The sequence below is a fragment of the Lepidochelys olivacea genome (assembly GCF_965140295.1).
Source record: "Lepidochelys olivacea isolate rLepOli2 genome assembly, chromosome: 16".
NCBI classification, from domain to species: domain Eukaryota; kingdom Metazoa; phylum Chordata; order Testudines; family Cheloniidae; genus Lepidochelys; species Lepidochelys olivacea.
In genome coordinates, this window is record NC_140426.1 from 22821757 (window position 1) to 22835917 (window position 14161).

Genomic DNA, 14161 nt, shown 5'->3' on the forward strand with positions numbered 1-14161 from the left:
GGTCTCTGCCTAGATAAAACAAGACACTGGAGAACAAATCAGATGAGATAGCATGGGGATGGATTATTGAGGATGAGAAAGCAGCGAGTTCAGATTTTATTTAAGGAGGCGAGATAAAGAACTTGTCAAAGACTGTTGCAGACATAAATAGTTTGCTATGGTGGGAAATTTTTGGTAAAATACCTCTCCCTCTTTCAGCTCTACTGGTGGGAACGCTAGGGTAGACAAGCTCCAGGAAGCATTTAAGGGGCTGTCATCTAACTTTGCTCAGAGCAGCTCTAAGCAACAGAATGCTTAAAGCAAAGCAGCTGGGGAATTTGTGGCAAAAGAGCCTAGTAAAACGATGATTCATGGACCATGAAATCTGGTCTCTCCCCCTCCCCCGAACCCCTGTGAAATCTGGTCTTGTGTGCTTTTACCCTGTACTCTACAGATTTCACAGGGGAGACCAGCTACCTTTACTTCTGCACTGCTGCTGGCAGTGGCGCTGTCTTCAGACCTGGGCTCTTGGCCAGCATCTGCCGCTCTCCAGCTGCCCAGCCCTGAAGTCAGTGTCGCCGCCAGCAGCAGTTCAGAAGTAAGGGTAGCAGTCCCGCAACTTCCCCTACAATAACCTTGTGACCCCTCACAACTCCTTTTTGGGTCAGGACCCCTACAATTACAACACCGCAAAATTTCTGATTTAAATAGCTGAAATCATGAAATTTGTTATTTTAAAAATCTTATGACCATGAAATTGACCAAAATGGACCATGAATTTGGTAGGGTCCTAGCGATGACCAAAGAGCAGCAGGATAAAAGTTGTGAAGCTAAGGGAAGAGCTGCACTCAGATCTTGGACTTAAAATTGCCAGTTTTGTTACATTGGTCTTATATGATAAGTTGGTGAAAAAAATTCCACTGAAACTGCTTTTTGACAGAAAATTGGGTCGTTGTCAAAACACTTTTCAATGCAAATCTGCTTTGGGCCAAAAACTTTTGTTTTTTTAATTAAGTCAAAGTTTTCTATGGATTCTTTTTTCATTGATATTTTCAATGGTGAAAGGGGACCCCTCTCCTTTCAGACACACACAGTTTCTGAACAGTTCTAATAATAAGCAGGTAAAGAGTGTGTGAAAGAACACATTGAGTCCTCAGCTATTAATTCAATGCAGTTGCTCTGGCTAGCAGGACTGTCAGAAGTTCACTTTGGAGCATTTGAAAGAAGAAGGCTGTGGGAGTTTGTGCTTTACTTAGGGCTCATTTACATGGGGACATGGCAGAAAATTAAGCCCCTTTATGGACAAACGTCAGAATTAAAATGACCTGAATTCAGTTTAGTTTATTTCACTTTGAAGTGAACTAACTAAACTGAATTAAGGCCATTTTAATTCTACAGTGGGGCCTAATGCAGTTTAACTAATCCATTTTAAATTCACACCTTAGTTAGTTCAGTTTAACTTTGAGTGTTGCTATGCAGACAAGCTCTTAACCTCTGAGATTTTGCCAAGTCATTTTCCTGAATTCTGATTGCATCATTGGTCTTTTTTTCTCTTTATGTACCTGCCACCTACTACTTTAACACCTGAGGAGAAAAAATAGTTATTTTATTTCTCATCTGTGCAAATTATAGGCTATCAACAGCATGCAAGCCACATGGCTTTGAGGAAGGAGTACAGAACAGTGCTTGAGTAGCTAGTGGTAACTCACTGAAGGATCAGTCTCTGCATTTGTCAGAAGGGAGAAAAAAAATATATACTTTTTGCTCAGAATTAAAGTGAGCGGTAGCTTTCAGTTAAGCTCACCTAAAAAAAAGTGTATAATACACAAACATGAAAACATCTCTGTGGCATTGTAAAAGATTGTATTAGACAAATGTAGCATATGCAGCCAATGTTCCCAAACACTGGTATACACAGTAGTTTTCATAAGTGACAACTGCACGTGCTCACACTTATCACATAAAGGAAGAGACTCGTGAATTGTAGAAAAGTTTACTGAAATGTCAGTACACTGTCCAGATAGCTACCAGCATACAAAAAGCACTTAACATAATAAAGTTAAACTAGCCAGCCCAAGTGGAAGGTATATTTACATTCTTTTCAACAATTTTTAATATTTTAAATTTTTTCCACATGCAGGATTTCTGGCATTTTTGGTGCCTTCACTGTGCCAATGGAAAACAGTCATTAACCACTCCCACGTAAAAAGTGAAACATAGCTAATATTAGCCAATAGTCTGTGCAGAGGCAATGATATCTAAGGTGTTTATTGGGCACCTACAAGCATAGGATTTATACGCCACTATTTGCATAATCTTGAATGAAAGAATCTCTTTTAAAATTCCAGTTCCTAAGAATAAGTGACAGACATGTTACATAAAAAGTTATTCTGCATTTAAATAGTATATTACTCATTACCTTTCCTCTCCTCCCCCTAACACTCTAGCTTTTCTAAGTCCTCTTGCACCTAGCCTCACCATTAAAAGGTCCTGCACCACAGCAATCATCTGGCAGCAGACAGCTGGATGTTGTTTCCTCTGCACCCCAACGCCATTTCTCCCTGGCTCAGCCAGAGGGGTGGCTGCAGTGCAACCAAGGCATCCTATTCATTTGCCCTGGTTTGGGGGACAGGGAAATGAGCAAGCTACTTCTGTATGGATATCCAACTGGATATTCTTCTTACTACTTCCTGTGATTACCTTAATTTTCATTTAATACATTTTTTGAGTATTCCACAGATTTTATTTTTCATCCTTGGAACTAAAATAGTACGTAATTCATGGTCTAAAATAAGACAGAAGGAAAAAAAAAAATATATAATAGTCTTGATCTGTGGACCAAAATACATTACACGGCCCATCTAGTCTGGAATCCTGTCCTCCATAGTAGTCAAACTGTTCTTCAGAGAATGTGTAAAACCTATGTGGTATACCAAATTATAATAGGCTATATAGCAGAGATCGGCAACCTTTGGCACGCGGCCTGCCAGAGAAATCCGCTGGCGGGCCAGGATGGTTTGTTCACCTGCAGCGTCTGCAGGTTAGGCCGATCACAGCTCTCACTGGCCACGGTTCACCGTGCCAGGCCACTGCAGGCTGGCCACCACTTCCTGCAGCCCTCATTAGCCTGGCACGGCGAACCACGGCCAGTGGGAGCTGTGATCAGCCAAACCTGCGGACGCTGCAGGTAAACAAACCATCCCGGCCAGCTATCAGATTTCCCTGGCGGGCCACAAGCCAAAGGTTGCCAATCCCTGGGCTATAGCCATGAGTTACTTCCTCCATGGCTAAATTTATGTCCTTAAACATAAGGTTTTATGCTCTTATCACTTTTATTCTAACTAACATTAACGAAGTTCGGATATAATTTAAAAATAACTTAAAATTTAAAAAAAAAAAACCAGCTTCCAATTTGGTTTAACACTCACTTTATCAGACAGTATCTTTATAAATTTAAGATTTTTCATGTTCACCTTCCACATAAGATGTAAAGAACATTCAGAACTATCTGTTTATACAAGACTTACATCCAGCAAACCAAACTGGAAAAAAAACAAAATTCTTTTTGCACCATCTCCTGTAGGCATGAAAGCCCCTGAAAGTAGCTAGTGTAATTGTAATAAACTAGACCACAGATAGCCATGATCAGTTAATTAAAAACACACTTTCCATTCAGGTGCCATGTCCTAAAGAAAAAGCTACTGTAGCATTTGATGTTATGAAACTGCTTTTTTCAAGTGTGATTCAGTGAGAAAACACGATGGGATCACCAAGCAAACAAACACTCAACTTAAATAAAGACCAAAAATTGCTGCAAAACAAAATGCGTATCAGCTGTTAAACTGCTTATACAAGTCAATTAGACAATGCTATTTCAAAATAATATAATAAATGTACAGGAAGCGGATTTAGGTACACTATGATTCTTTAAAGTAAGATATGCTGTGCCCTGTGGTTGTTTGAGAATTACTCTCCTGACTCCTAGTTATTTTCAGATTAAAACAACTGAGTCAAGTGCTTTCTAAAGTTTCTTTCATGAGGTTAGAGCCCCTAAACTGGAGCCATTTTGGACCAACCACTGCTCCAATAACACTGGATTGCTAAAAAAGAAAAATGCAATGACGTGGATATTATTCTGCCCCTTCCACAGCAGTAGCAGAAACAGCCTTAACATAATAAGGACCTTCATGAAGATATGCCCTCAGCCTTAAGTAGTATTGGTTTCCAAATATTTCAGCTATTGTTTTGGAATTTACAAGGGCCTTAACCAGTTCATATTTGGCATCCTTTGAAGCTTTGTCAGGTTCCACAGATCTGTCTACAATATATTCCACAAATCCTGGACTGTCAAGCATCAGTTTCTGTGCCCATGGTTGGTTTGCAATAGCCTAAACATCAGGAAAAGAAAAATAATCAGGTTTGGATTTTTTTAATATGCTAATACAATACGCTGATTGTTAAGCTATCATCAGGGATAAGAATACAGCTGAAATCGGATATGCAGTCTGGGCAACCGGAGGATGGAGACTAGAATAAGATGTTGTGGATGTCCAATCAAGCAGTAGTATTTTAATACTAGACACAGATTCTAGAGTTATTTTTCCCCTTTAGATTGTAAGTGAATTATGGATCATCACTTTTGTGGCACCAAACAATGAGGAGAGGCTAAAACTTAATTCATTTTTTAGTTTACAAGAGGATATAAAAAGTGCAGACCAGACTTGTTTGGTGCCCACTTTGGATGCTATTTGGGTTTCGGTCTGATATAGGAGTGTTGGACACTGAAGACAAGCTGAAATCTCTCTCACTATAGATTTGTATACAGAAGTCAGTCTACAAAGATAGTATTTACACACATAACCTGATGCTATCACTAGGAAAGGAATTTACAACTTCTGGACTCATTAAAAAAAAGGAAACTTACAGTAAACACTCGTAAAGCCCCACAGTGGAGATCAGGGAATGGCTGAGTACTAATACTCCTGAAGAGTTCCAATGGCTGGCTAGATAATGCAGCAAACCAGGATTCAGTCATTCCTAGTAGGTCTTCTGTTTGCTGGTCTGGCTACACGTGGAGAGAAAGTATGAAAGAGGCCAGAAACATTGTGATGAATACTTTTTGCATTTTTAATATTCGTTCGAGAGTCAGGAAAATTATAAAGGAAAAAATCAATTTAAAACTAAGCCACCTAGCCAACAACAGTTTAAACAATGAATTTTAAGTATCAAAATTTATTTTTCCCCCACTTATGCAGTTCACTTTTTGTATTTCACTCAGTTTGGAGGGTAGAATTTTCTAACGGATTCTTAGGAGTTTGACTACTGCTGCTGGAATTCACAAGGCTGCAGGGGAAATTTAAATGAGGATGCTTCACTCAAATGAAAACAAATCCTGAAACCATTTCTATTTAGGTTAAAAGGGGTGGGTTACACAACCTAATTAGTACATTCTGGTCTTCAAGTAGTTTTATAATGTCCCTTTAAGCCACAAGCATTACACTACATGCACTTTCCTTTTCACTGTAAAGTTGTCCTATTCTGAGCGAAGTGACAATTTCACAGAACTTTTCATTCTGAACACTGAAAACAGCTATTATTTAACAGAAATGTTATCATATCTGCTAAGCACACACACTTCACTTACATGAATTAAAACCACATTACTCTTCTTCACTAGCAAATACAGTATTTTTAAAAAAATAAGTTTGAAGAGTTCATTACAAAAACAGTAAACCATTAAGAAACCTTGCCTTAGCCTCTACAAAAACACACAATAGTATCATTTCTCTACATTTCAAACAACTTACTGGCAAGTAAAGAAGAGATGATATGGCATCCAAACATCGAAGTCTTAGCTCTGCTGGGGGATTCTTTGCTTGGTGCCCTATTCTATTTAACAGATGTTCAAATCTACTCCCTTTGAAAATAAAAACATTAAGAAATGTTCATTTGTCATGCACATTCGCAACATACTAATAAAATCTCCAGTAACTTCTGTACTATGTCAAGTTATTAATATTACAGTAGACTGAATTAAATGCTAGAGAAGAGCGCTGGGATGCACAGCCTGAGCAAAAGCAGTTCTAGATATACCATACTGACAATACATATAGCTGCCATCTGTTGGTATGGATATTCATCAAACTAGGTTAGATTTGAACTGGTAGTGAAAAAAGTTCTGTATCGCATTTCGAATCCTCTGGGCCATTTTGGTCAGCTATTTCATCTTGTACTAAAAGAAGTCCTATAATCTTCAAAAACAAAGTGATGTTACTAGGAAACACACAAAAACATATTCATCTATGTCTGTAGGCAAAAGATGTATATTACATGGCTCTATTTTCCTCGTCCTTTTTAAGAAAGCATGTCATGGAAGAAAGATGAACATCTCCTAAAATTACAGTGCTGTTGTGGACTTGCATTATGCTGCCCACTGCAATATGAGGAATTCTAGCTGACAGCCCAAGCTGCAGCTCTGACACTGCCATGTGTTTCATGAACATGGTTTGATCACAGCTAGTAATGCCATATATATATTAGGCTCCTCTTCAGAGCCAGTAGTATTTTCCTCTTCCCCTATTCTTCCACACCCTACCAAAGTTAAAGAGAGACTGTGCATAGAAATTATCCTGGTTCTTTGCAGTTATTAAAACAAATAGAAATCTTTGGTAAGTAAATATATTTTAAAGGTCCCTTTCCCCACTCCTGAGTGTGAAAAACCCTCAGTAAGCTCCCCTTTGTCTATTAGAATATAAGAGAAAAAAACTTGATGCAAACCAGCTTTCTGTAAAACCTGTTTTCCTTCCACATTTGATCCCAGGATTGCAAGCGTGTCCACAGCCACTCCAATCATGGTTGGGTCATGGCCTTCAGCCATTCCAAATACTTTTTCCATAAAGACGGGATATTGTTCACAGATCTGCTGTGGGCTGTCTACAATAGCCAGATTTCCAAAAAATTTCACAAATCCTACCAAAAGGAAAGCAAGAAACATTCAACAGAAAGGAAAAATAACTTCAGTGGCATAATTTCAAGTCAATAACCAGGAAAAGATACCAAAAGACTTTTACCCGAATGGCATAATTAAAGTGTGTTGAAGATAAAATTGTTCAGCTGTAAAAAAGTGATATCACTGTGAAAGGACACCACTAGATAAAGCCAGTATTTTTAAAACAAATGTGTATAGCACAAGCAGAGGCAGTGCAAGCTACTCCTACATGCTTAATGGACATCTAGACATGGATAAGAGATTAAGTGGTGTTTTTTTAACCCTCTTATCCCAGCCTAGACATGCCCCAACAATATACTTCAACTTTGCTCTAGAAGTAAGAGAGTTCATTTTCCATCACGCACTTAATCCATCACCTCTCTGCTGAAGCTGTAACAGCACAGCTTCCTTGCGTGTGTGAAATAGACATCTGTCTACTAATAAATGGGCTGACCCAAGCACCACCAAGTTCCACATAAAAGTTAAACACTTATAGGTGGTTTGATCCTGAATTTCAGATCAAAGTTGCAATTGCTTAATATTCAAGCAGCATGCAGTTCATTCATATTCTCCACTCTTTATGATGTTTCCTTACATTTCAATCACCTTGGACAATGAAAACAGGACTAGTCAGTCTCATTTTCTGATTCTCAAAAAAAAAAAAAAAATCACAAAAATATTTCACTCTCAATAAGTTCAGGAGAACATTTCTATTAAAAAGTATATCCCAACTTTAAGAGAAACAAAATGATTTCTACCAGAAGATTTTTTAAAAGACCTTCTTTTACTGCAAGTAACACTTCAGATTACTATAACTGAAATATTAGAGAAAACGTATGGGTAGGGTTTGTGTTTGTTTGTTTGGGGGTAGGGGTGTTTGACTGTACACTAAAGTTTTATAAGATGCAGAGTTTCTCCCGCTTGTGCAGGCGTTTCATACAGCAACAGAGGGGAAACTTACATTTTAAAAAATAGTAAAAATATAATCTAGTTTTTGTGGTTTTTCAGACATATCTGGGCAGTGGAGTACCTCAAACTTCTTTGAATTTACATTTTTTAAACTGACTAGGTTTCAAGTTGTTGGGGTCCTTTTAATATCTTGTTTAGCAAGACAACAGCAATGCTTCAACTGTGTGCCTACTATACCTGACAGCGACCCTGTAACTTTTATCTTTTCCCAGTGACCTTATGTAAAGAAGGCAATCATGTTTTAGACCATTCATAAATATTTCAGGTACATATACATTTATAACATTCTTACTTTCAAAAATACACATTTCCTCTCAGGACAAAAAGCTCAAAGCCCTTAGTTTAACAGTTCATTAGAGGTGGACAACATTACCCAATACTGGAAACAATCAATGCATAACATCACCTGGCAAATAGAAGCCTGAGAAAGGATCAGAATCTGCCCCAATGATTATATTGGAAATTTTATCAATGATTCCTTGCTGCGCAAGATATTGACGTCCATGCTTAGTGTATGCCAATGAGGTCACCATCTCTATACTGGTAGCTCTACAGAAGATAAAGAATAAATGCTCACCTGGCCTATTTCATATCCTTTTTAAAGTAACCTAAATATCTAGATAATCTCAAAAGATTGATAAAGAAAATATGTTTTAATATTTCAAAGTTATCATTTTAAAGGTAACATGCTCCTAATATTTATATTGCAATAGTACCCAAAGAAAAATTTTTTTAAAATTTTCTTCCAACTAAATTTTTAAAAATAATTGACCTGATTTGTGTGGGGTGAGGCCCTGCATGCATCTCTGATTAAATGATCAAACTAAGCTAATCAAAGTGAGACCCCAATCCTGAATCAGAATCAACTTTACTTTCAAATTTAGTTAAACCAATATTTTGTTAGTGTTTAATTCTCTCCAGTATAGCCTCTTGTGTTTGTCTAGCAGTACAAAAACAAACTTGAACAGAGTTATGATTCCCTCTTCCCCCTCGCCAATTAGAATACAGTTGTAATCCAATGCCTTTTGAATATTTTTTTATGGATCCTTGTCTGGAAAACAATTTGTTTTCAAAAGCAGATTGTACTTAATCTCACTGTCAACATACCTGACCAGCACATCATCTCCAGTCAGTTCTTCAATTAGCTCAGATATTAGTCCACTGTTCGCACAGTAATTCAAAGAATCTGCAGACACCGAAGAAATCTCAACAATTAACTAAAAAGTAAGCACAGGAAGGGCAGGTGTATAAAAGCATTTGTGTAAGACTGAGTGCTTGCATACCACATTATGATTATAAAGTTATACAGACCTATATGTTACATATTTCAAACAGAATTTTTGCCTGAAAACATTACTAATTAACCCCCATCTTGCTTTAAAAGCTTATTTCACTAATAAGTTTTCAGATTGCAGCATGTTTTTGATTTCTTCTTGCATCCTGCTTTGTTCCCTTTGCTCTGCGAAAAATGCCAGCCTCTCCATTCCTTTCTCTTCCTCACACATTTTAAGCTTTGTGACTGCTCCTTTGCCACCCACATACCTGAAGCTATACACCTACTCTAATGTATCTAGTAGGGCTGTCGATTAATCACAGTTAACTCACACAATTAACTCAAAAAAATTGCGATCACATTGTTAAACAATAGAATACCAATTGAAATTAAACATTTTTGCATGTTTTTCTACATTTTCAAATATATTGATTTCTATTACAACACCAAATACTAAGTGTACAGTGCTCACTTTATATTATTTTTATTGCAAATATTTGCACTGTAAAAATAATAGTATCTTTCAGTTCACCTCATACAAGTACCGTAGTGCAATCTCTCTATCGTGAAAGTAACTTACAAATGTAAATTATTTTTTGTTACATAACTGCACTCAAAAACAAAACAATGTAAAACTTTAGAGTCTACAGGTCCACTGAGTCCTACTTCTTGTTCAGCCAATTGCTAAGACAAACAAGTCTGTTTACATTTACGGGGGATACGGCTGACAGCTTATTTACGTCACCTGAAAGTGAGAACAGGCGTTTGCATGGAACTTCTGTAGCCAGCACTGTAAGGTATTTACGTGCCAGATGGCTGAAGCATGAAGGGGCATATGAATCTTTAGCTACTATTCCAGAGGACATGCTTCTATGCTGATTATGCTTGTGAAAAAAATAATGCGTTCATTAAATTTGTGACTGAACTCCTTGGGGGGAGAATTGTATGTCTCCTATTCAGTTTTACTCACATTCTGCCATATATTTCATGTTATAGCAATCTTGGACGATGCTGGACATGTTCATTTTAAGAACACTTTCACAACAGATTGGTACCTTTTGCGTTTTGTCAATGTGAGATTTCTAAGGATATATACAGCACTCGACCCAATGTTTAAGAATCTGAAGTGCCTTCCAAAATCTGAGAGGGACGGAGGTGTAGAGAATGCTTCAGAAGTCTTTAAAGAGAAACACTCCAATGCGGAAACTACAGAACCCAAACCACCCAACCTTCTGCTGGAGGCATATGACTCAGACAATGAAAATGAACATGCGTTGGTCCACTCTGCTTTGAACTGATATTGAGCAGAACCCATCATCAGCATTGACACATGTATTCTGGAATGGTGGTTGAAGCACGAAGGGACATATGAATCTTTAGCACATCTGGCACATAAATATCTTGTGATGCCAGCTACAACAGTGCCATGCAACCGCCTGTTCTCACTTTCAGGTGACATTGTAAACAAGATGTGAGCAGCATTATCTCCTGCAAATTGTAACCAAACTCGTTTGTCTGAGCGATTGGCTGAAGTAGGACTGAGTGGACTTGTAGGTTCCAAAGTTTTACACTGGTTTTATTTTTGAATGCAGTTATTTTTTGTACATAATTCTACATTTGTAAATTCAGCTTTCATGATAAAGAGATTGCACAACAGTACTTGCATTAGGTGAATTGAAAAATACTATTTTTGTTTTTTTACAGTGCAAATATTTGTAATCAAAAATAAAGTGAGCACTGTACACTTTGTATGGTGTTGTAACTGAAGTCAATATATTTGAAAATGTAGAAAACATCCACAAATATTTAAATAAATTGTATTCTATTGTTGTTTAACAGTGCAATTAATGTTTTTAGTCACTTGACAGCCGTAGTGTCTAGCTCTCACCATCTTAAATACATGCCTGCCCCCACCCCACCCCCCGAACTCATTTCCACCAGGGCTTCACATGTTAACCCATGGTAGTGATTCACCATCAGCACTCCCCATATAGTTTTTTTTTTTTTTTTTTTTTTTTAAGAGATGCACCTGTCTTTATTTGATTTATAGTAATATCTATAAATGTCCATCCTAGGCTCTGGGCCCTCATCCACCATAATTTAAAAACAAAATATAATAGAGAACAGCCCATAAATATCCTTCAGACCTTCAGCCCACCCCATTTCAAAAGCCTTTGAGGGGTTTTTTTGGTTTTTTTTTTGGCTGGGGAGGGAGGGGAGAGAAGAAAACTGATTCATAATTTCATAAAGAATTATGGTGTGCTCCTTTCCCACCCTCACCCCATCTTTCTTCCCTCCAGAAATGTACGAAGTTTGCAAATCAGTTAAAAATGACAGATATGTTCCCTCTCACAAACACCCCATTCCGAATTACAATGCACTAGAGTCGTGGTGCCCTGTAACTTAAACACCAAGAACTACATTGCTCTTACCTCATATACTCTGTATCGCACAACATCACTTGTTGCCATGACATTTTTCAAGTCAACCAAAAAACTGCTTGCAAATAAAGCCTCCAGCCCATCTTGAGTCTGTGCTATTCTCGACAGTGATTTGATAGCCTACAAATAAAGGCAGTAGTTTGTGGTAATACAGACAAATACACACACACCCCGTAGCAGAACCAATTGTAGAATGAAAAAGCAAGATCAGAAGAGTCAGTTGAATTGTTCTTTTCCAATAGGTTAAATAATACATAAGACAGCTAGAGCTATGCTTTATCAATGGGAGAAGACTGAAAATTATTGGTCTCTCTGCTGAGACCGGCAAGAGTGCTAGTTATGCTGGTTTCTGTGATGTGAACAAATCCTTTAGGAATCAGACAAGAGACCCCATCAATTCACTTCACAGACGAGAGTTACCAGATGGCAACAACATGGGTGTGTTAGAAGATTTTACACAGAGTGACTTCAGAGCCTAAGATACTTAGATGCTTTTGGAAGTTTTACCCCAAGGCTGATCCAGGTTTCCTGAGCTATCCAACCCCCCACTTCTCTATTATCCAAGAATAATCAAGGCTGCTAATTCAGACACTATAGATACAACATAAAATGCTTTGAACCTTTCTATTAGTGTGAAAAAGAAAAAAGCTTTTATTGTTTGCAACACTTACCTCTTTAGCTACAGCTATTTTCTCTCCACCAATGCAATAAATGATTTGCCTTAATAATTCAGGATTATTGAGAATTTCTCTTACAGCATCTGAATTTTCAACTATTCTTCCAACCTAAAAATTCAGTTGAACATATAGTATTAGTCTGTTTCCACCAGATGCAAAACCTCAACATGAAAAATTTCAGCAAGTCTATGTAAGATTTCTAACTAGAATCTATATACAAGTAGCAATATGGTGCTTTTGTCCTACTTTGGTACTGGGAGGTAAAGAATTAAACTGTAATATAAAAAAGTGGTAACAGATTAAAACTAGCCAAGACCGGTCAAAGATCTACCCTACTATTTACTATTTGAATATAGGAGTTACAATCCATACCTGGGCTATCGTAAGAAGTTTAACTGAATCATCAGGATGAAAGAGTCCTTTTTGAAGTTCTTCTCTGAAGTTTTGAATTACATACAATGGATCCACTGCCTGAAGAAACCGCTCCAAGATAGAAACACATAAAGCAACCTGTTCTCTGTTTGAAAGGGAAGGAAAAACACCCCTTAGCTCAGTGGTCCCCAAAACATTTCAGAGTCACACCCCCTCTTACCCCTGCCCGCACACAGACACCCCGGGAGCGGGACCGCAGCTCGGGGGGGGGGGGGGGGAATGACATGGATGGGGTAAGGGGGCCAAGGCTAGGGCCACAGCTGGGGACAGGACTGGGAGTAGAGCCCTCACTGGGGCCCTAGGCATGGGGCCAGCAGACAGGGCCCCAGGCACAGGGCTGGGAGTCAGAGCCGGCAGTCAAAGGGCACTCCCCATGGGGGCTGGCCCAGGCCTCAGCCATGCCCCCTTAGGGGGGCACACCCCCACAGTTTGGGGACCTCAGCATTAGCTAAAGAATCCACAGAATTTAATAATTTAAGGCAAAGAGCAACAACTCTGAAACTATTTGCCACCAACTAAGCTTTGTCACCATTCTAAATTTTGCAGCGTAATCTAGATTTTACTACTACTACAGGCCTATGCACTTGCAAAACAACTTTGTACTGCTCCGATTCTATTTCCTGGCAGCCATAACTGCCGCAGTTTATATCACGGTAAATAAATAGCACCTTCCATGAGCTTTACAAATAACCACCCAAAAAAACCCCAAATCCCAACCTCCTTATGGAGTATCGTCCCCATTTTACAGATGGAGAAACCATGGCAGAGAGAAGAGATTTGCCACAGGCCAAACAATGATTCAGGGACAGAGCCATGAACAGAGGGAGCCCCAGGATCCCAGGGCTGTGGCAGTGGGACCCTATCCCACAGGGACACCCAGCACCTCAGGCTGCACGACAGCGAGGAGCAGAGCAGAGCACGCACACACACACACACACACACACACACCCCACGGCAACAGCATGTGTCACAGCAGCCTGGTCCCTACCTCGCATGGCGCCCCCCCGCCCCCCGCCATGACCCCCGCTGCCCCACAGCGCCGCCCCGCCCCCACCCACCACACAGCGCCCCAGGTCCAGGGAGGCAGCCTGAGGTGCCCCCCGTACCTCAGTGATGCCGCATCGCCCACCCCGAACGCCAGGCCCCTCCTCCGGGTGCCCCCATCGCCCAGGCCGCCCCCGCCCCCGCGAACCTGTCGTTCACGTTGAGCAGAGCGAAGAGGCTTCCGAGGCGGATGTCGGGCGCCCGCTCCCGCAGGGCGCTCAGCGGCAGGGCCTGCACCGCCACCCGCAGGGCCCGCAGCTCCTCCAGCGGCTCCTCCAGCCGGGAGACCCGGGCGAGGAGCTCCAGCGCCTCCGCCGCCATCTTGGGACCCAACCGCGGGAGGGAGGGACTAGTAGTA

The 14161-nt window shown here is 39.7% G+C and overlaps 1 protein-coding gene across 1 annotated transcript; it reads right to left on the minus strand.

Moving 5' to 3' along the window:
* Positions 1-1956: 1956 nt before the first annotated feature.
* PSMD5 (proteasome 26S subunit, non-ATPase 5) lies at positions 1957-14152 on the minus strand. Its single transcript, XM_084649995.1, has 10 exons — positions 13952-14152; positions 12700-12844; positions 12322-12435; positions 11642-11770; positions 9044-9153; positions 8343-8485; positions 6757-6948; positions 5787-5896; positions 4904-5044; positions 1957-4367 (listed from the first exon to the last, which is right to left on the minus strand). Exons 1-10 carry the CDS (start codon positions 14122-14124, stop codon positions 4110-4112), a joined length of 1515 nt encoding a protein of 504 aa, XP_084506121.1. The 5' UTR covers positions 14125-14152; the 3' UTR covers positions 1957-4109.
* Between the last annotated feature and the right edge of the window lie 9 nt (positions 14153-14161).